The following is a 20988-nucleotide window of genomic DNA, read 5'->3' as shown; positions in this document are numbered from 1 at the left end:
TATGTCTAACACTTGGATGGTGTGATGCATGAGTTTTTGATCTTGTAGTTTCATGGCTCTGTATATGAGGTGTTAAAGTGGAGAAGCAATGTTTGATTTGCTCTTCCTATGTTCTATGGAGTGATTGTAGCAATGTGTAAGTTGAATCAAATAAGTATTTAAAATAAGGTGTAGATCATTATGCAAAAAGATTATTCAAACTACACTTATGTAACTTCACTCTAGCTTTTATATTTAAAAATTGTAATAAATCTTGAGGCTTGAACTTGTGACCACTATGTCACAAGCTAAATGAGCTCCCCACATCGTTTTCTCCAAATATGCTAAGGTGTTAACAAGTCATCTAATTTTATTTGGTCCATAATTTTTGAATCCTAATTTTTGTGTTTTCATCTTTTAAATTGATTTCATTTCAATTAAATTGAGAAATATTCCTAATTACAATAACACTATCAAATAAATACTTATTTTTTTGGTAGGTAAAGAGAAAATAACACTGAACCAAAATCTCACTTAAGTCAACACAATTGTAAATAAGAAACTAGAATTAGTCCACAAATTGTGAGGAACAATCCTTACTATTACCATGTCAACAATAGTCAACAAATTGTTAGCTTAATTTACAGGCAGCAAACAAAGTTTAAATTAGATAGATACAATTTTAGTTATACTTAATTGAAAATTCATTCAATTCAATTTTAAGCTAATTTCCGTATGGTTTTTTTTTTTAAAAAAAAAAATAAATAAAAAATTGAAACCCTAGGCCGTGACACAACTAATTTTAGGATTGATACAAGACAATATGCGCGCATCGTTAATTTGAAACCCCTCTAAAATCTCTAACTGAACTACCAAACCCTCTTAGGGTGTGTTCGGTAAAATTAGTTGTGAATGAAGGCAAACGTTAGTTGTGGTAGTATCTATTAGCTGTATAGGTAACTATTAATTAACTGACGATATGGTGAACATCTAGTGGTGGTTTGAAATTAATTTGTGAACGTCTAGTGGTGGTTTGAAATTTCTACGCATTTCCGCCTTAGGGGTTGTTCACATTTACTGAATTGAATTGATTGGAGATGAACTGAACTGATTGGAGCTGAATTGAACTGAACCGGACTTAATAGAGCTGAAATGAATATTTTATGAGAGAAGAAAATTAGGAGCTGAACTGAACTGAACTGATTGGAGCGAGCTCAATTGAACTGAAATGAAATTATGATGAAGTAAACATACCCTTGTTTTTACGAAAAAAGGCATTTTAACCCATACTGAAAAATTAAAAAAAAAAACATTGCCTCCAGCGACGCCATCTACGAGTATGACAACGACCTTCCCTTTATCCCTCCTCAGCATATCCGCCCATAAATCAGGTTGATCTATGTGGGGGTGGTGGTAAAAGGAGGAGGTGGTGGAAAATTTATATGACCAAAGACCATCTATGAGGGATAATGGCTGCCTAAAGAAGATAGTAATAGGAATAAGCGATTGAATAATTTTTTTCTAATCTAGTTAGTGTGTCAATATATTCAAGAATGATGGTCACTATGATAAAATGCAATGAAATAACTTCACTTATGGTAGTGGTGGTTTAGAGAGAGTTAAATTATAAATAAAGGTAAGTTCATGAAATAAATTTTATTTTAAGAGTGTTAATTGGAGTTTCCTTGGCGATATTTTATTTAATTAGTTAAATAGTGATTTGACTTGTTTAAAGTCAAACCACTAAAAATAAACACGCCCTTAAGAGACACTAAAGACAAATCCTTAATTCCTCCTTACGATTGTATTACCCTTTTAAAAAAATGAAACAGTATAAAGCTGCCACATAGAGCTTGTCCGTCCAGAAACATCCAGATAACTTATGGCGTCGGTTACTCTAACCACCGCCACAACCACCACCATCTTCGCCGCTTTCGTCGGAAACAATGGCAATTCTACTCGCTTCAACTTCATGCGCCGCCCCTTTTTGCCGCATTTTAGTAGGCGGAGAAGCACCGCTGCGAATTTCGCCATTGAAGCTAAGCTTGGAGAAACCCAGAAAACCTCTTTGAAATTCAATAAACTTGGCGACTCTGATCTTCTCATTAGCGAAATTACCCTCGGCACTGTATATTCTTCTTCTCTCTCTTACTTTCAATTATATTCATGCAATTTTGTGTTTTAGTTGTATGCTTAGTATTATTATTACTCATAATTTGGTAGAATTTTTTCTAAGTTCTTTTGAATGATGTTGGAAATTAACTTACGGGAACGATTAGGTTTACGTGGTTCACTAACGATGTGTTAGCTAGGGCCGCTAGGCAAATGAGTGGGAGAATAATTGTTGTTGAAGAGTTCAAATCATAGAATTAGGCTAATTTAAGAATTAAAGAGTTTTAGTAGTTGAATTATCCCTTTTGAATTTGATTGAATTTCTAGGTTATTTTGAATGATAAAGGAAATTTACTTATGGAAACTGTAGGTTTACGTGGTTCACTAACGATGTGTTAGCTACATTCACTAGGCGAAGAGAGGGAGTTTTATTGTTGAAGAGTCCAAATCATAGAATTAGGCTAATTTATAAGAATTAAAGAGTTTTAGTGGTTGAATTACCCCTTTTATTGAATTTCTAGGTTATTTTGAATGGTAAAGGAAATTAACAAATGGGAACTATTAGGTTTACGTGGTTCACTAATGATGTGTTGGCTAGGGTTGATAGCCAAAGAAGAGGGGGTTTTATTGTTGTCGAAGAGTCTAAATCATAGAACTAGGCTAATTTAAGAATAAGATAGTGTTACTTGTTGAATTACCCCTTAACATAAAAGCATTGTGATAAATTACTTGTTGAATGAACTTATTTCAAAGTATTTGTGGAGACTTGAGAGTAACAATGTAATTTTTAGAAACTTCATCTGGGTCATTCTGTCATACAGTGACACCCACTAAAAGTAGCAAAAATAAATGCAAGAAATTAAGCTTAATTCTCTCCATTTTTTTGCAAGATAACAATAAAACCCAGAAATATACAATGAGATCTTTGTTAAAATTTCACAAGAAACAGAGCTATGAATCAAAACCCAGTTATATAGTGAACAATTATGTTGAAGATCACTAAAGTGTTTCATGTTCTTTTTTCATTTTGGACAAATAGACTTAGGTTTTTACTTGTTGACCATTCTTGTGAATGGGCTGCATTCAATGCTTATTATTTGCATAAACATTCTTTTCCATATTTTTTCTAAAAATTTAAAAGTTCATCTTACTACTGTTTCCAGATGACATTTGGACAACAAAATACAGAGAAAGAAGCTCACGATATTCTCAGTTATGCATTTGATCAGGGCATCAACATTTTAGACACTGCAGAAGCTGTAAGCATTCCATCCCTTGCTGTACCTACCTTATTTTCTGTATCTACCTTGATTCACAAGCAAGCAGTGCCTTTCACTAGCATTTATAGTCTTGATATTTGACTTCGTCTATTGTATTTTAGCATGTAATGCCTTTTTTAATGCTCATCCTGCTTTTAGACGCTATTAAGGGCGATATGAAGGTTTTGAGATTTTTATCATGTTAAAGTCTCACAAACCTGTGACATTCCTCTTCTGTATATGTGCAACCTATGTTATTGTTTAGCCTTTTGAATTATTGGCAATTGTTGTGCAGTATCCAATCCCAATGAAGAAGGAAACACAGGGAAGAACTGATCTTTATATCGGTAGCTGGTTGAAGTCTCAGCCCCGTGATAAGGTATGCATACAGTTACATGACTGACTGGACTTTGGGGAGAGATGGTCTTAAATGTTCAAAAATTTGTCAAATTCCTCTTTAGGATTCAATCACCAAATAATCTTTAGCTACATTCTTCTTTTAAGTTGCCTTTCTATTGTTTAGATTTCTTCTGTACTTGCACAGATTAATCACTTTTGGTTCATGTAGCCGACCCCACTTATGGGATTAAGGCTTTGATTGATTTATTGGTTCGACTTTTGGGTTGTTTATTTTGGACTGCTGAATCTCCTAGCTTTGATTCATCTGTTTCTTCAGGTCATTATAGCAACAAAAGTATGTGGTTATTCAGAGCGCTCCGGTTATATCCGTGACAATGCAGAAGTATTGCGTGTTGATGCTGCTAATATAAAGGAAAGTGTGGAGAAAAGTCTTAAGCGGCTGAACACTGACTATATTGATTTATTACAAATTCATTGGTGAGAAAATACTCAGTGCATTTTTATTTTTCAAGAACAAGTAAAATCAATATTTCTGTTTTCCCCTGCCTTTTGCCTCTTGTTGCTTAGAAAGTGAAGCAGTTTTTTTTTTTTTTTTCCTTTTTGTCAGGCCAGATCGCTATGTTGCTTTGTTTGGTGAATTTACTTACGATTACAACAAATGGAGGGAAGGTGTGCCATTTGAGGAGCAACTTAAGGCCTTGCAGGAAGTTATTGATGAAGGAAAGGTATAGACAGCTTATAGGAAGCATGTAAGGGTCATTGCATCTTGCAGAAATTATCATTTTCAATGAGGTCTGCCCTAACCGGGCCTAGAAAATTTAAAAAGTATTAACATGTGTGCTAAAATTTGTCGTGAAATTTCCTTGCTGGCTTGCATTTTTGTCTTGTATGTTATTTTTATTATTTTTTTTATTGCTACTTCCTGCCCTTATTGTTGTTCTCTGCATTAACACACTATCATGTACACATGTAGGTAAGATACATTGGTGTCTCGAATGAAAGTTCTTATGGTGTAATGGAGTTTGTCCATGCAGCAAAAGTTGGGGGACTTCCAAAGATCGTGAGTATTCAGAACTGCTACAATCTACTCACTCGATGTCGGTTTGAAGGCAAGTTTACCATTTCCATCTTCGTTTTCTGTAACTTGTTCCTGCTCTTTGGGTTTTACTATTTTCTTCATTCTTTTTCTACCCAGATACAGCTATGTTTGGGCATGTATCTAAATACTGACATGTCAACATCATAAATTTGTACCAGAGAACTCTGTTTCAAAAAATGATGTGCAAGACATTTCTGTATTGGCTATTATTTGTTTGCAATTTCATTTGCAAATGTTTCAGGTTAACTTGTTAATTACTTTGTATCTCTCTGTATCACTAGATAAAATACCCATGTTTGCTAACTGTAGATATGTCTGAAGACCATTTTGTGATCATCTCACATAACCTATCCCCACCCCCCAAATTTCTTCTCTCATATACCAAGTATGAAGTATGACATTTTGATTTTTTTTTTTTAACTCACATTGTGTGGTTTGTGGCGAACTGAGTATTGAAGTTTCAGATACGGATTTAGTGTCAGATTTGAATACTTGCTATAAAATTAAGAGTTATGGGAACATAGTTAAATTTATCCTTAAGCTAACTGAATGCACTTAAAATGCTTGCAGTTGACCTTGTTGAAGTTTGTCATCCAAACAATTATAACATTGGTCTGCTTGCCTATTCTCCTTTGGGTGGCGGAAATCTCACTGGAAAATATTTGGATCCTGATTATGTGGCTTCTAAGAAAGGAAGGCTGAATCTTTTCCCTGGTTATATGGAACGATATATTAGCTCCTATGCAAAGGTATGCAAGTAGTTTTTGTAAAGGAATAAATCTTCTCATGTTGTATATTCATCTCATCTTCTTCTTGGTTATACAGTCAGTCAGCTGCTGAAGCACCATTTATAAGATGCTTCCTTGATAATGTTGTGTTTTACTCGTGGTGGTCTATTCATTATGCCGCCATGAAATATTTTGCTTTATGTCAAATTGTCAAAAGGCTCCTTGTTGAATGTTCCCAGTGATAATAAGATCACATGTTGCTATTCCAATTTCAGGAGGTAACTGCCAAGTATGTTGAGCTGGCCAGCAAACATGGTCTGTCTCCTGTGCAGCTAGCTCTTGCTTTTGTCAGGGATTGTCCATTTGTGACTAGTTCGATCATTGGTGCAACTTCCGTTGATCAGCTTAAAGAAGACATTGATGCTTTTTTGACAGTTGAGAGGCCATTATCACAGGAAGTAATGCAAGACATTGAATACATTTTCAAGAGAAACAAGGACCCTGCTATTGACTGATGAACATCTCCATCCGAGGTATGGCGCTGCCCACTGTAGAGGGCCGGGGAACCCCATGAGCTTGGTGTGAATGTGTGGCAATGTCTTAATCCTCACTCGAATCCCATTCATTGATTGAGCATTTTTACATTCAATTGTATCATATGTTTATTATTCTCTAACGTTGTCATTGGGAAAATAATATCCAAATTTTGTTGTACAATGAGTCAATGAGTATTCTCAATTTTACTAGTGTTGAAAATTACAGCATTGCCTAACTAAATATATCAGTATTTTCTTTTTGACAGGCTGAAAGTTTGAGTTAACTACAGTATGTACTCGTATTTTTCTCTCCTTTTACTTTCCACAAAAAAAAAAAAAAAAAAAAAAAAAACAAAAAACAAAAAAAAAACTCTCTTTTTACAGTCACATTTAGAATAAATAAAGAAGAAAGTATTGATCATTGAATTAAGCAATATAATTATATTACTTTTCTCAAAAAATAATCACATTAGTAATTGATAAATGCATGATAAAACATTGACATCCTAGTGGAAAATTAGTGTAATTTATGAAAATTAAACAAAAAAAAAAAACAAAAAAAAAAGCTACAAGTAATCATCATGAAATCAAACTGAGGCAAAATTCAAATATCATCTCCGTTTTAAATTATTTACATTTTCAACTCATAATTTGTGGGGTTTTTTTTTTTTTTTTTCGAGACTCCTAATTTGTGTTAAATCTTTGCAAATAAGATAAAATGGAGGTAGTATTTACCATTGGATAAAAAAATTTGCCACATGGAGCTTGTCCAAGAAGACAGTAACGTCCATCCAGATAAGCTATGGCGTCTGGCACTCTAACCACAACAACCACCACCACATTCTTCAGAAACAATGGCAATTCAACTCGCTTCAACTTCACGCGCCGCCCTTTTTCGCCGCATTTTAGTAGGAATAGAAACTACGCTGCAAATTTCGCCATTGAAGCTAAGCTTGGAGAAACCCAGAAAACCTCTTTGCAATTCAATCAACTTGGCAACTCTGATCTTCTCATTAGTGAAATCACCCTCGGCACTGTAAACTCTTCTCTCTCTTACTTTCATTTTGATATATGCAGTGTCATAATAGTTGTCTATAATTAGCAATGTCTAATGCAGTTTGTTTACATAGGTTTACGTGGTTCACTAACAATGTCTTATGTTTGAGGAACCCACAAACGGGAACGGTTTACGTGGTTCACCAACAATGTGTTAGTTAGGGCCGGTAGGGGAAGGAGAGGGTCTTTTATTGTTGTTGAAGAGTCCAAAATACGGAATTAGGCTAATTTGAGATTAAGAGTGGGTGTTGAATGTACTTATTTAAACTAATTGTACAGAGAGTAACACAAATGTGAATTGGAACTTATTGTCTGTTGTTGAATGAGGGAAACGAGTATGACTAACATTCGAAGTATAAGATTGGTGAGTTACTCCACCTATTTCTAATTAGTTTTAGGATGAAACCTTGCTGAGCTTGTATGTTGTTAGACTCGATAATTTATTACTATTTTAACTCATTTGGTATGTTAAATAATAAGTGCTAATGGAAAATTTGGAAAGACAAAAAAACAAAATTAATTTTTAATGAAGGGGAGTTAGTACAAGACATGGCCAAATCTTAGTTTGGTTTTTGTACATGGCTGCTAACATGGGTATTAGAAATTGGAATAAAAAATTTGACAATGTTGGTATGAGAGGGTATATCCTAAGTCCTGTCTCGAAGTAGCTTACATAGTTATATCATATAACTTATGTGGTATATCCTAAGTCCTGTCTGCCAAATACATGAGATGTCTATAGTGGTATGAGAGGGTGCAGGAGGTGTTCGCAGTAGTCTCTGCAGGGTGAGTGAAGGGGTTTACCATTCTGTGCTTGGTGAAGGTAGTGGGTCTTGTACGTCATTTGATGGTAAAGAGTGGCAATGGTTAAACTTGGCGTCTTGTGGCCTAAATGTGGTGGTTGTGCCGTGTGGGGTATTGTAGGGGATGTGAGACAGTGAGAGGATGTTGATGTAATCAGGTGGCTTTGGCGATGAGTTGGATGGTGCTGGAGGGTGTCAAGGATTGCTGGTGGTCTGGTGTCAGTATTGATAGCTTAGCTTTGGAGGCAATCTATGCTTTTATAATTAATATATCCTAAAAGCTAGTCAACTCTTCAAACTTAGGTCCTAGCTTTTGTGTTTTTTATGCTGAAAGCGTTCTAATTTTCTAAATGATTAAACTTGCCAAAAACTAATATTAGTTGTAATGGATGGAATTTGGATTGGTTGAAACCCCTTTTATTGGTTTGTGTAAGCATAATGTTTGCACCTAGTTGCCCTTCTATAACTCAAAGGGTTGTGCATAAAAAGTTGTGAGGTATAACTGTTTGATATTATATTTAGTATATGAAGAGCATAATTACCATTGTCAATTATCAACACAAATGAACTTTAGCTGTATAGTGATTAAAAAACAATGCTGCTCCATATCATATCATCACATCATTTATCCATTTTTTTATAATCTCCGTAATATAAACCTTCCCGTGAATGTTTGTTTTAAAGTCCATGAAGTAGGATTTTAAGCATGAATCAGGTATTCAGGTTTAGGGGTTTATACATTCATGGGAGGATTTTCTTCATAAACCCCACTCGGGTGGCCTTTAGCCAGTAAAGTTTCTTAGGGGGTCCAGCTCTAATCATCAACTATAAATGTACAGAATATATATTAGGATTATTAGCCTTAAATTGATCCAAGATAAATTATTCTTTTGTCTACTCCTTTTGTTTTTGATTTAACTTGGTTAAAGTGCATGTGAACAAATATATTGAATATCACTCAAGTGTTTCATTTTATGTTATCTTACTCTTGATTTGTTATCTATCATTTGGGATTGATGTATTTAGTTTTTCACTTGTGTATGAGCTGCATTCAATGCTTACTATTTTTTGTACACGTTCTTTTCTGTATTGTTTCAATTTTTTTTTCTCTAAATGTTAACCATCGCAACTGTTCCCAGATGACATTTGGAGAACAAAATACAGAAAGAAGCTCACGACATACTTAGTTATGCATTTGATCAGGGAATCAACATCTTGGACACTGCAGAAGCTGTAAGCATCCCATGCCTTTTTGTATCGTCCTTGTTTTGTGTCTACTTTAAAATAAATGTACCATACAAATCAAGATGAAAGTTTCATCAGCAAGCAATACCTTTCACTAGCATTTATAGTCTTGATTTATTTGACTTTTTTAATCAGAGGAAGGTCGTCTACTATTGTAATTTAATATAGCGTGTAATGGTTTTTTTAAGCTCAAATCTGCTTTGAGATGCTATTAAGGGTGATATCAAGGTTTTGAGATTATTATTATGTTACAGTCTCACAAACATGTGACAATTTTCTTCTGCATATGTGCAACTTATGTTATTGTTTAGCTTGTTGAATTTTGGCAATTGTTGTACAGTATCCGATCCCAATGAAGAAGGAAACACAAGGTAGAACTGATCTTTATATTGGTAGCTGGTTGAAGTCTCAGCCTCGTGATAAGGTATGCTTACAGTTACATGACTGACTGGGGAAAGATAGTCTTGAATGTTCAAAGTTCTGTCAAGTTCATCTTTAGAATCCAATCTCCAAAAATAATCTTCTGTACTTAGTATAATTATTTGGGTTGTTTATTTTGGATTGCTGAATCTCACACTTTGTTTCATTTGTATCTTCAGATTATTATAGCAACAAAAGTATGTGGTTATTCAGAGCATGTCAGTTATGTCCGTGACAATGCAGAGGTGCGTGTGGATGCTGCTAATATAAAAGAAAGTGTGGAGAAAAGCCTTAAGAGGCTTAACACTGACTATATTGATTTATTACAAATTCATTGGTGAGATAATACTCGGTGCACTTTTTGTTTTTTTTCTCAAGAGCCAAGTAGCATCAGTTTTTCTGTTTCCCCTGCTTTGAATTTTAATTTTGCCTCTTGTTACTTAGAAAGTGAAGAAGAGATGCTTATTTGTCAGGCCAGATCGCTATGTTTCGTTGTTTGGTGATTTTTATTATGATTACAACAAATGGAGGGAAGGTGCGCCATTTGAGGAGCAACTTAAGGCCTTGCAAGAAGTTATTGATGAAGGAAAGGTACAAACAGCTTATAGGAAGCATAAGAGGGTCATTGCATCTTGCAGACGTTCTAATTTTCATTAAGGTCCTGCCCTAACCCAGCCTATAAATTAAAAAGAACATATGGGAAAACATAAGGAATTGTTTTCAAAAATGCATTTATTTATGCTCTCAGAGGTTTAAAATGCACGTATCATGTATTCATGTGAGCTGCTTTCCTCATCTATAATTTGTAGCTTTAAACATTGAATTGCTTGCTTCTCTCTTATAAATCAATAAACAACCAACTAATTCCAATCAGGTGCAGGATTCTTTCGTCAGATTTAAACATTTAGACTCTAAAAGTTAGCTCTGAAGAAGTTTTATGTTGGCTACATAGTATATCAGGGTGAGTGTTGGATGTGGAATAATGGATAACTGCTTTAATACATGATATTTTGGAGTGACTTGGTGTTTTGGCTTGTCTTAAATGAGGATCAAGTTTGTAATTGGTCACAACTCACAAGATATTGAACTTCACTAGCCACCATTTCTTGAGTTCTAATTTCTAAAAGTAGTACTATATATCTCATGAGAAGATTTTACCTTTAAAGTTTTTTTGTAATTCCTTTTTTTTTATTATATAATAAAGGTTTCCCTTTATTATTTTTGCCTAAGAAGGAGAAATATCATCAATATTAAGTAGTGTATTATATATATGAGAATAATACTCCCTTCATTTCAAGATTTTTTTTTTAATTGCTTGTAGTATGCAGAGAAACCATGGCAAGGCCCTGTGGCCTGTGCTACTCCCTCTCTTAGAAACCATATCAACTGAAGCACATAATCACTTCACGCGGCTCACCTGTCCTTTCAACTGGATCTTCTCCTGTCTTATTTTTGCTTAATTGTTCCCTTTTGCCTCCATTTTATAACTTCCAAGGACCACCCACTTTATTGTCTCCGTTTTGTTGTTTTAGTAGTAGTTTATTAACTTGTGTGCCAAAATTCTGGCGTGAAATTTCCTTGTTGGCATGCATCTTAGTCATGTAAGTTATTATATTGTTTTTTTTTTTGTTACTAATTTCTGTTTTATTGTTGTTGTTTTGCTGCATTAACACACTGTCACGTACACATGTAGGTGAGATACATTGGTATCTCGAATGAAAGTTGTTATGGTGTTATGGAGTTCGTCCATGCAGCAAAAGTTGGAGGACTTCCAAAGATCGTTAGCATTCAAAACTGCTACAATCTACTCACTCGATGTCGGTTTGAAGGCAAGTTTACCATTTTTATCTTCATTTTCTGTAAATTTTGCCTGCTTTTTGGGTTTTACTTTCAAAGGGAGACTCATCATTTGTGCATGTTAATTAAGTATACTCTTGTTATCAAGTTAGAGTAGTGATGTTTAATATGACTTTGCTTTTGCTTCCTTCTAGTCCACAATTGGTAACATGGAATATATATGCCTGTCACATTTTTGAAGTTTTAGCCTTCATGCCTATCAGTAAGCAAGCAACATCATTATTGACCCTTGGGGCTCTTCACTCTTATTTGTTGCTTTGGCCTTTTTATGAAATTTGTGACTCTGAGCATCTACATCTAATACTGTGTTCTTTATGCCTGTTCAACCCTGCTACAACCATATTTGAGTGCGTAATTGAGTGTCATTTGACATGTTTAACATCATAAATATTAGAGACACGAGACAGTGAGTCGAAAATCATGAAACTATTCCCAAAATGTAAGACATTTCTGTGTGGCATTTCACATTAGTTGTCTGCAAATTATGTGAAAAATGTTTCAGGTTAACTTTGTTAAATGTTAACTACTACCTTAGCCTATACCTCTGAATCATCAGATTAAACACTCTTGTTTACTAATTGTTGTTCAAGATTAATCTGAAGACAATTTTTTGAGCATCTCACATAACCTTTTGCCACCCCCCCCCCCCTCCCCCCGGGGTCCCTCTTTAGTATATGAATATTTTTGAAAATTTTGCTCACTTTGTGCGGTTTGTGGCCAACTAAGTATCAAAGTTTCAGATACCGAGCTTCACATCTGAGTCAGAGTATCGAGTTCTGGCCAACTGAGTATTGAAGTTCAGATACCGATTTCACATCTGAGTCAGAGTATCAAGAATCAGACTTGAATACTTAATACAAAAATAGAGTTATGGTAACATACTTCAGTCCATCCTTAAGCTAACTGAATGCAACCAAAAATGCTTGCAGCTGACCTTGTTGAAGTTTGTCATCCAAACAATCATAACATTAGTCTACTTGCCTACTCTCCTTTGGCTGGTGGAAACCTCACTGGAAAATATTTGGATCCTGATTGTCTGGCTGCTAAGAAAGGAAGGCTGAATCTTTTCCCTGGTTATATGGAAAGATATATTAACCCCTATGCAAAGGTAGGTAAGTAGTTTATCTAAACAAACAAATCTTTTATGATGTATATTCATCTTATTTCTTGTTCGTCATACAGTCAGGTAGTCACTGAAACACTCTTAATAAGATTCTTCAATTCCTTGATTATGTTTCTTTTATTTATGGTAGTCTATGATATTTGCTTCCATGAAATATTTGAATATATGTCAAAAGGATCCTTGCTTGTCCCAGCGATACTGATATCGTATGTTGCATCTCTAATTTCAGGTGGTAACTGCCAAATATGTTGAGCTGGCCAAAAAACATGGTCTGTCTCCTGTGCAGCTAGCTCTTGGCTTTGTCAGAGATCATCCATTAGTGACAAGTTCGATCATTGGTGCAACTTCAGTCGATCAGCTTAGAGAAGACATTGATGCCTTTCTGACAGTTGAGCGGCCATTGCCTTGGGAAGTAATGCAGGATATTGAATACATTTTCAAGAGAAATAAGGACCCTATTGACTGATGAACATTTTCACATGAGGTACGGCGCTGCCCATTATAGAGGGTGGGGGAACCTCATGAGCCTGGTTAATATCGAACCCACAACATTTTTTTGGGTGCACATATCGAACCCACAACATTGGTGTGGCGATGTGTGTTCTTCCTCACCCGAGTCCAATTGATTGTGCATTTTTACATTCAATTGTAACATATTCCATTCTCAAAAGTATAGGAGAATTAAAAATTCCAAATGTTGATGTGCATTCTTTTTTTTTTTTTTTTTTTGAGGAAAATTTTGTTGTGCATTCTTTTTTACAGGCATTCTTCCTCCATTTTTAATAAGTATTTTTTAATCAATAAATATTATCTAAAAATAAAGGTCATTTATAGTTTTTTTTTTTTTTTTTTTTCTTTTATAAAAAAAAAATAGTAGCTTTTTTTGAAAAAAAAATAGTAGCTTCATATTGTGTAAATCACTTTTTCATGATAAACTTAACATTTATATTTTTAATTTTTTGGCAAAAGTAAGAGGAGTGGATTTTTATTTTTATTATTTTTTTTTTTGTACTCTTCTCATTTGACGAACTACAAAAACAATTATAAATTCATAAAAGCACATAAGATAAACACCCAAAAAAATATTGATAAAGAAAAAAAAAAAAAAAGAGAGAGAGAGAGAATTTTCATTTTAAGAAAAGATTTGTTGAGGTTGTGTGGAAGTAAAAAAAAATAGCCATGCAAGTGCGCCAAAATCGCTGAAACTACAAAAATGGGTTCTAAATTCATGTCTTACATACAATTTCTCTCTCTTCTTTCTCTAATTAATTCATTTTCTTCTCTTCAATTAAAAAAAAAATAAAAAATTGTTTCCTTATGAGTTTTCTCTAATCCAGATTTCCAAAATATCATCATTAATTCTCCATAAAAATTATTGAATTTTGCCCAATTTAATCCTACAATAATCTATTTCATATTTACTTGAATATGGTTTATAATAATTTTAATGAGAGGCCGTAAAAAGGAAAGAAATTAACATCTATCTATGAAGATAAAGAGGGAGAAGGAAGAACAGATGCAGTTAGAGAAGCAAAAGCAGAGTTGCTGTGTTTCCAAAAATTATTTCAGATGGAATGGCAGATCTTGTTAATTATGGCCATTCTGACCGTGATATTGACCAAGTAATTCTCTTTTATTTTTCTTAACATTTTATTTGTGTTAATGGGCTGACTGGAATTCCGAATATCGAGGTTAAAACTCAAACAACTAGATAAAAATTCTTAAATACACTCGGGTGCACTTTTATTGTTTTTTTTGAATTCTTCAAATGGGATTATATGAACAAAAAATGTACTCCTCCGTCCCGCCTATTTCAAAAATTTATTACTCACGTAATAAAGAGAAATAGGGATTGATAGAGTACATTTTTAGACTTGTGTCTAAATGCACTCAGATGCATAATAAAGATTGTGTCACCAAAATAAGCCATGTTTGGGTATTAGTTTGGAGTTTATGTTTATGTGGGGTGTTCTGTTGATTAATTTGCCACCAATATGTTTATTAGTATGATGAATAGATGATTGTATAATGCATGAGTTGTTATATGCTGAGTAATCTTTTTAGTTTGTGCATTTTCAATTATGTTGCTTATGTATAGGACATTATTATACTTGTATGCCATAAACCATTTGCATAAATGATTAATCTATGTAAAAAAAAATACGTAGCACAAATTTTGCATCAAGATTAATTTATCGTATTGTAGAATCAAAAGAAGATTAAGTTAGTTGGATGTTAGAGTGAACTAGGTTAATAGTGATAAAAATCGAGCTTTATATAATCTAGCAATTAGAGGAATTATACATAAAGTCAGGATGCATGACAAGAGGAAGGGAAAGGGAATATGAATTGAAAATTAATCATAATTATAAAATGGCTTGAAACACTTAACGTAATTGAAGTTTAACATATTTCTCGTCTTCAAACTGTGGTTGATAATTTTGCTTAGAACTCGTATAAATCCAGTTATTTGAACATTCAAGACTTTATTCATAATCTAATTGTAAGTTTTCTATAAGAATTGAGGTGATTAATTCTCATTTAACATATGATCTATTTGTTTCAAACTGATCTATTTGTTTCAAACTGTGTTAGGCACTAATTACTTTGAAAAAAGGTACTCATTTCATCAAGTACAGCAGGAAGGGAAAGCCCAAGTTTTGCCCATTTAGACTTTCCACGGTGCCTATTCTTCTTTTTCCCCTGGTTTTTTAGGCTATTTTGATTAGTGACTCGAGTTTGCATTGCTTTTTATAATGTGATTATATTTCCATTTAATATATTACATTGCATCTAAATTGTCATGTTACAAACTTATTAACTTAGTAAGATTTTCTATGTACAAAAAATAACTCTTAACTCGCAAGAAGAAATGAGTCTAATTTGATTATCATGTGGAGAAGAAATGAGTATGAAGTTATTTGTAGTCTTAAGAACCATCAGAATTATTGTTCTGTGAGTTATGAGTGTTTTTTTTGGTAATGTAGGAGCTAATTATTGATGCAAAATTTGCAGGATGAAACAACTCTGATTTGGCTATCACATGGAGAAGAAAGGAATTTGAAGTTATCTGTAGTCTCAAAAATCATCCAAGGACAAAGAACTGTAAGATAAACCTATCGAATTTATATACATACCAATCATGGTTAGACCTACTACGAAATTGAAAGGGCTACTTAACCTTTTTTCTACATTCAATTTTGTATATTATCATTCATCCTATGAAGGTTTAGTTTGAGATATGATCAAATTCCTAAATTTAGTTTCCAAAATCTTTCTTGTAGGCTGTGTTTCGTAGATTCTTGCGCCCTGAAAAGGATTACTTATCATTTTCTCTTATATACAATCACGGTGACAGATCTCTTGACGTGGTTAGTTGCACTTGGATTTGTACTGTTTGTTTTTTTACTTATACAAATTTTATTTTGACGTTGTTGAGCTATTCTGGTTGTTTTTTCTCAAGCTGATCACTACTATTCTGTGATAGATTTGTAAAGATAAAGCAGAGGCAGAAGTTTGGCTCGCGGGTCTAAAGGCTTTAATTGGTCTGCAGCGAAATAGACGCACTAGAAGTGAGATATCTGATGTGAGTTTGGCCATTTCTTCATGAAATTTAAGTTTTTAAGTAGATGTAAACATTTTGTAACTATCTTCTTTTCTTTTCTTTTCAAATAATGGCATGGAATATTAGTGTAAGATTCTATGACTTCTCTTATTCCTTGAAATGTCAACTAATTTAAAGCAATATGATTGATTAGCTTGCTCTATTGTTTTCAGTTAAATGAGGGTGAATATTCTCAACATGGTCGTCCTGTTTTAGAAGCTGCTTCAAGTGTACGTAGTAGGCCATCTCTTGATTTGGGTCCTTTGAGTTCAGATGTTGGGTCTGAGCAAGCAAATATGCAACTAAGAGGAGGCACAGGAGAAGGTTTTCGACTTAGTGCAGATGGTTTTCGACTTAGTATCTCTAGCACACCAACTTGTTCAAGTCAAAGTTCAGGGCCAGATGACATTGAGTCATTAGGAGATGTTTATGTATGGGGTGAACTATGGTCAGATGGAGGTTTAACAGATGGATCCGGAAACCCAAATTCGACAAAGGTTGATGTCTTAACTCCAAAACCCTTGGAATCCAATGTAGTTCTTGATGTTCAACAAATTGCTTGTGGAGTTTCACATGTTGCTCTAGTGACTAAACAAGGTGAGGTATTCACCTGGGGTGAAGAATCCGGAGGAAGACTTGGTCATGGAATCGAAAGAGATTTCACTCGACCTCATCTTGTTGAATTTCTCGCAGTCAGTACTGTAGACTTTGTTGCCTGTGGGGAGTACCACTCATGTGCAGTGTCAACATCAGGTGATGTATTTACATGGGGTGACGGTATTCATCATGCTGGACTTCTAGGCCATGGCACTGATGCTTGCCATTGGATTCCGAAAAGAATTTCTGGTCCTTTAGAAGGTCTTCAGGTCATTTCCATTGCTTGTGGCACTTGGCATTCAGCATTGACTGCTTCTAATGGGAAGCTCTTCACGTTTGGCGATGGATCTTTTGGAGTTTTAGGCCATGGAGATCGAGAAAGTGTTTCTTACCCAAAAGAGGTTCAACTATTAAGCGGGTTAAAAACAGTTAAGGTTGCATGCGGAGTTTGGCATACTGCAGCTATTGTGGAGGTTATGAGTCCTTCAACTTCTGGTAGTAGCATTTCTTCTAGAAAATTGTTCACTTGGGGAGATGGTGACAAATTTCGCTTGGGTCAAGGGAATAAAGATGCATATTTGCTTCCTACGTGTGTGTCCGCACTCATTGATTACAGCTTTAACCAGATAGCATGTGGACATAATTTTACAGTCGCTCTTACAACATCAGGTCATGTCTTCACCATGGGCAGTCCATCACACGGTCAACTTGGAAATCCACAAGCCGATGGGAAATCACCTAGTTTAGTCCAAGACAAATTAATAGGCGAGTATGTAGAAGAAATTTCGTGTGGGGCACATCATGTTGCAGTCCTGACTTCAAGAAGTGAGGTATACACTTGGGGTAAAGGTGCAAACGGAAGACTTGGGCATGGAGATGTAGAAGACCGGAAGTCCCCAACAATGGTGGAGGCACTGAGAGAGAGGCTTGTGAAAAGTGTAGCATGCGGCTCAAATTTGACTGCTGTAATATGCATCCATAAGTGGGTTTCTGGAGCTGATCAATCTGTTTGCTCAGGGTGTCGGCAAGCATTTGGTTTTACTAGAAAAAGGCACAACTGCTATAATTGTGGTCTTGTACATTGTCATGCATGTAGTTCTAAAAAGGCCGTTAGAGCAGCGCTTGCTCCTACACCGAGCAAGCCACATCGTGTTTGTGATGCTTGCTATAGTAAACTTAGGGCTACTGCCTCTGGAAATGCCTCAGTTTTCAACAAAAGGCCTACTTCTGCTCCTCGACGTTCAATGGATGGCACCAAGGAAAGGTCCGAGAGACCTGAATCAAGGTCTTCAAAGCTTTTGTTGACCCCCACTACTGAACCGGTGAAATACCTTGAGGTCAAGAGTCAAAGGTATGGAGGAAAATTAGATTCTTTTTCTATGGTTCGAGCCTCACAAGTGCCAACATTTCAGCAGCTTAAAGATGTTGCTTTTCCTAGTTCTTTAAGTGCTCTTCAAAGCGCTTTGAGGCCTTCTACACCAACACCACCTCCAGCACCTCCGGTTCCCAGTAGTCTACCTGCACGACCATCTTCACCATATACAAGGAGACCTAGTCCTCCTCGATCTGGAACTCCTGTAATCTCTAGAGGCATCCTTGATAGTCTCAAGAAGTCAAATGAACTTTTGAGCCAAGAAGTCTCAAAGTTTCAGAACCATGTATTGTTTACTCTACTTATTTTGAGACCTACTAATCTTACATTTTGGTCATGGTTAAGTTACTTAGATATTGTATTGCTTTCATTTGATATCAGATTAAAACTCTTAAGCAAAAGTGTGACTACCAAGACGATGAGATTCAAAAACTACAGAACAATGCTAAAGAAGCTTCCTTGCTCGCTGCTGACCAATCTTCCAAATGCAAATCTGCAAGGAAAGCTGTTGAATCCTTGTCTGTTCAGGTATGTGTTCAAGATCTTCATGTCTTTCATTATATAGGAAAATATATCGACTTGCCTCCTATGCTTTTATCTATTCAGTCTTGGTCCCCTCTGGTCTATTAAAATCTAATATTCAATGAATGATTCTTGGCAATTTCTATGTTCATCTAGTTGAAGGATATTGTTGAGAAGATGCCTAGTGGAGCCAACCAAAGTGTAAACCTCCAGGCAATGCGAACCCAAATATTAGCCTTTCTTTTTACAAATGAAACTGAAGCATCTAATTCTCAAACTACCACACCAGTAGATCTACAAGCGCTGCAGAAAAACCAACAGAGTGAAAATAAAGAATCCACTCCTCAAACTTCCTTGTCGGTAGACCTACAGACACAACAGCAGAACCAACAGGTTCAAAATGAAGCATCCACTAACTTGCCAGCTGAAGCACAACGTGAGCAGCAGAGCCAACAAAGTGAAGGCAATCAGGTCGATGATAAAAGTGCAAGTGCAATCCAGAATTCTGATCAAATGTCTTCGTCACTCAAGAATTTGTCTTTAAATCCCAAAATACTAGATGACCAGTGTGAAAGTGCAATCCAAGATTCTGATCAAACACCTTCGTCACTCAAGAATTTATCTTTAAACCCCACTATACTGGGAGACCTACCAACATCTGGTGAAAATGCAATGCAGGATTCAAATTTAACACCTTTGTCTACTGATGCAACTGAAACTCCTAGGCATACTTTAGAAGATCGCGGTCAATATTCTACTATAATCCAGGATTCCGATCAAGCACCTACATCACTTGATACAACCGAAACCACTAGCCATGAATCTGAAAATGGGGTCCAAGATTCTAGTGTAAACCAAGATTCTAATCAAACATCTCCATCATCTGATACAACTGAAGCAGATACTAGACATGATTCAAAAGATGAGGTCCGAGATCCTATTCAAACACCTTCGTCATCTGATACAACTGATACAACTACTAAGCATGATTCAGAAGATGGGACTCAAGAGGCTAGTGAACATCCTTTATCTAACGAAGCAGAATCTTCAGCTAATGAAAGGTCTGAAGAAAATGGAGGAGTTCAGGAGCCTAATCAATCACCTTCACCTACTACGGAGTTTACACCTAATCAAGGGAACAAAAGTGCAGCTTCAAAACTATCTAGTACATCAAGGAATGAGGGATCAGGATCAGATGAACGTACAGAGCAAATAGAACGCGGGGTTTATATAACTTATTTAGAACTTTCTAATGGTACTAAAATCTTCAAGCGAGTCAGATTCAGGTAATACCCTTCAAAAGATCAATTCATTAGCTTGTTATACATTTGTATGTACTTATTACACAGTACTGCAGTAGAGCTTGATTCCTTTTATAATTTTCTCATTCACTCTCCTTTAACTTGTCATTTTTTATAGCAAAAAATTGTTTGTAGCAACACAAGCTGAGGATTGGTGGCGAGAAAACAGGGAGAGGGTGTATAAAGAGTTTATTCCTGCACCACCAAATAGTGTAAAACCATCTCGTACTTCATTGCCAACAGCTGCCACTTCAGGGCTACCGCCACCCAATGAAGAAGTTTGCAATGCCAACAATGCAGCCCCTTGAGAAACATAACATGTTCATAAATCTCTTGTTTGATGTCACATAGAAGTCGCGCTCCATACTGGTAGCGTTGTAGAAAATTATGTCATACCTGCATAATTATCTTAGGTAGATGAGAATTGTTTGTGTTTGAAGAAATTTTGGTCGAGAAAAAGTTTACTAGTAGCCAAGCATTCTTTTATTCAATATATGTACCTTAGTTTACAAGTATATTTCCTGTATTCTTCTTATATACTTCGTATATTGGTTAATTTTACAGTTGTACAAATGGTGAGAATATACATGAAGTACATAAAATCATTAAGTAGCAATTTTCATCTTTTGATGAACCACTAGCCCATTCACTTATGAATTTCTTATGAATTACATTTCCCTAAATTTGAATAATTTCTTTATATTTTACAGATTTAGAAATATTGAAAAAGGCTAAAGTTGAATAACTTTGATTATTAATTTTTATTTTTATTTTTTTTACGACGAGTAAAATCTTCGGTGTGACGAGATTGTGTATTTTAATATTTCACCATGTTAAGTAAATATTGATGTGATCACATCGACATAGGACCCATTGTGGCTCGAGAAGCACATATATTATTATGTCGGGATGTCATGTCTTTCAAAGTTTAAAATTTACAGGTGAGCACGACACGAAATTAGTGGGCCTCTAACAAACCTCGTCCCATGGTTAACTTTGGCAAATGGTACAATAT

At 35.2% G+C, this 20988-nt stretch overlaps 2 protein-coding genes and 1 pseudogene across 2 annotated transcripts; all 3 read left to right on the top strand.

The window, feature by feature from the left end:
• The first annotated feature begins 1778 nt into the window (after nucleotides 1-1778).
• On the top strand, nucleotides 1779-6275 carry LOC110689426 (protein tas-like). Its single transcript, XM_021866218.1, has 8 exons — nucleotides 1779-2107; nucleotides 3255-3350; nucleotides 3646-3729; nucleotides 4027-4187; nucleotides 4318-4435; nucleotides 4684-4819; nucleotides 5380-5558; nucleotides 5813-6275. The coding sequence occupies exons 1-8, from the start codon at nucleotides 1862-1864 to the stop codon at nucleotides 6050-6052; spliced, it is 1260 nt and encodes a 419-aa protein (XP_021721910.1). The 5' UTR covers nucleotides 1779-1861; the 3' UTR covers nucleotides 6053-6275.
• A 92-nt stretch (nucleotides 6276-6367) lies between these two features.
• Nucleotides 6368-13373, top strand: LOC110689427 (annotated as a pseudogene).
• A 778-nt stretch (nucleotides 13374-14151) lies between these two features.
• On the top strand, nucleotides 14152-20838 carry LOC110689533. Its single transcript, XM_021866314.1, has 9 exons — nucleotides 14152-14199; nucleotides 15173-15283; nucleotides 15593-15682; nucleotides 15862-15948; nucleotides 16065-16163; nucleotides 16355-18436; nucleotides 18532-18678; nucleotides 18829-19958; nucleotides 20092-20838. Exons 1-9 carry the CDS (start codon nucleotides 14152-14154, stop codon nucleotides 20279-20281), a joined length of 3984 nt encoding a protein of 1327 aa, XP_021722006.1. The 3' UTR covers nucleotides 20282-20838.
• Nucleotides 20839-20988: the final 150 nt, after the last annotated feature.

Source organism: Chenopodium quinoa, unplaced genomic scaffold (assembly GCF_001683475.1).
Source record: "Chenopodium quinoa cultivar QQ74 unplaced genomic scaffold, ASM168347v1, whole genome shotgun sequence".
Lineage (NCBI taxonomy): Eukaryota > Viridiplantae > Streptophyta > Magnoliopsida > Caryophyllales > Amaranthaceae > Chenopodium > Chenopodium quinoa.
Note: the sequence above shows the minus strand (reverse complement) of the source record. Positions and strands in the feature narration are given on the sequence as shown.